The 1,608-nt window shown below is 47.8% G+C and overlaps 1 protein-coding gene across 1 annotated transcript; it reads right to left on the minus strand.

The window, feature by feature from the left end:
* Positions 1-7: 7 nt before the first annotated feature.
* LOC130588219 (tRNA-dihydrouridine(47) synthase [NAD(P)(+)]-like) lies at positions 8-1,592 on the minus strand (the record flags this gene model as incomplete). Its single annotated transcript, XM_057389169.1, has 4 exons — positions 8-381; positions 455-643; positions 926-1,001; positions 1,433-1,592. Coding segments are annotated over 4 exons (558 nt in total), but the record flags the coding sequence as incomplete, so codon positions are not given.
* Positions 1,593-1,608: the final 16 nt, after the last annotated feature.

A 1,608-nucleotide genomic window follows, 5' to 3' on the forward strand; every position in this document is an offset into this window, starting at 1 on the left:
CCCAGAAAAATAAACAACCATCAACAGAACATCAACAGTGGCCACCTAGGAACATCTACCCCAGATGCTTCTGGTAGAGCTGGAAACATCCAGTCCCAAAAAAAAAAAATTATTAAAATAAATCAGAAAATGAAATCACGACACAGCCAGGAAAGAGCAGGACAACAACAAAACCAACAGCACCCTGTGGCTCCACAGGAGCTCTGCCTGGTCTTTTTTATCAATTTAAACCCAAATTTGCTGCTTTTTTACCTTATTTTGATCCAATCATCAGCGTTCTGGCTGGCCATGAGCGTCTCCAGGTAATCCCTGCCCAGGTAATAGGGCGGCCTCTCGTTGATTTTTTGAGGTAGATGTTCCAAYAACCCAACTGGAATGTACCTGGAAYGGAATTAAACATCACTGCTGGAGTTTAATTAATTATTTAACGATCCTTTTGGCTGGGCAGAGTTACCTGCACAGGAAGGAGAGCCACTCCAGCAGGAATTTCCTGGTTTTCTCCACTCCCTGAGTGTCTGATCCCCAATGCTCCAGGCCAWAGTTGGTGAAATCCTTGAGGATGTCGAATCTCTCGCTGGAGGAGATGTCCCAGTGCYTCTGTTCTTTGATTTCCGTGAAAAGCCAGGGTTTGATGAGTGCCCCTCTGCAGCCAGAACACAAAAACGGGGCTCTTATTGCCATTACTGATGGTCCTGAAGATTTGAGACGTTTCCCATCCCCAATTTCTGAGCCCATTCTGCTTTAAATCTCCTTTTCCCTTCCACCAAAAAGCTCCCACAGACACAGATTTTACCAATTTTCAGAGCGCTTTCACCGAGAGGAAAATCTCAAATTTGGGGCTGTTTAAGGAGTTTTTTAATTTTTTTTTTTTGAAGTTTTAGAACCGACAAAGCTCAGGAAAAAAAGGGAAAATGCAGGAACTTGCCTCGCAATCATGATTCCAGAAACTCCCATCTGCATGGCCCGATTTGCATCTTCGTAGGATAAAATATCCCCATTTCCTGCCCAGGAAGGAGGGAGAGGACAGAGGTCAAAGTGATCCGTGAGGACAAGTCAAAGTGAGTGAATCCAGGCATGGGATAAAACTGCAAATGGACACAGCGTCCAAGAGCCAGATGGACCAAAGAGGCTCTGCTGCTGTGGATTCCCAGGGATGSTGCTGATGGATGTTCCCTTACAAGGAAAAGTGGAGCTTTCTGCTCTCTTTTCCTTCATTCCCAGCTCCCTGCCCTGAAAATTTGGGGATTTTGTGTGAGAAAACCCCGTAAAACCCGAGTGATTYGTGTCCCACCCATCCCTTCCCCCTGTCCCCACACCAGCAGCACCAGGGATGCTCCAACCTTTTCCCCAGGCTAAACGCCCTCAGGAAAAAATGTAATTTTTTATTTTGCCTGTTTTTAAAGGAATTTGAAGGGGAAGGAACCCCACGTACCGAAGAGAGGCATGGGGCTGGCGATGCGGGCRCACTCAGAGATGTAATCCCAGTCTGCACTCCGGGTGTATCTCTGCTCACGGGARCGGCCGTGGAGCTGTGGGGACAGCCAGGGACATGTTCTGGACAGGCAGGGAGGGACAGAGGGGGGGATGGCAGTGGGGTGGGGATGGGAA

Source organism: Malurus melanocephalus, unplaced genomic scaffold (assembly GCF_030028575.1).
Source record: "Malurus melanocephalus ecotype Western Australia unplaced genomic scaffold, MMel_1.1 scaffold_3820, whole genome shotgun sequence".
Classification (NCBI taxonomy): domain Eukaryota; kingdom Metazoa; phylum Chordata; class Aves; order Passeriformes; family Maluridae; genus Malurus; species Malurus melanocephalus.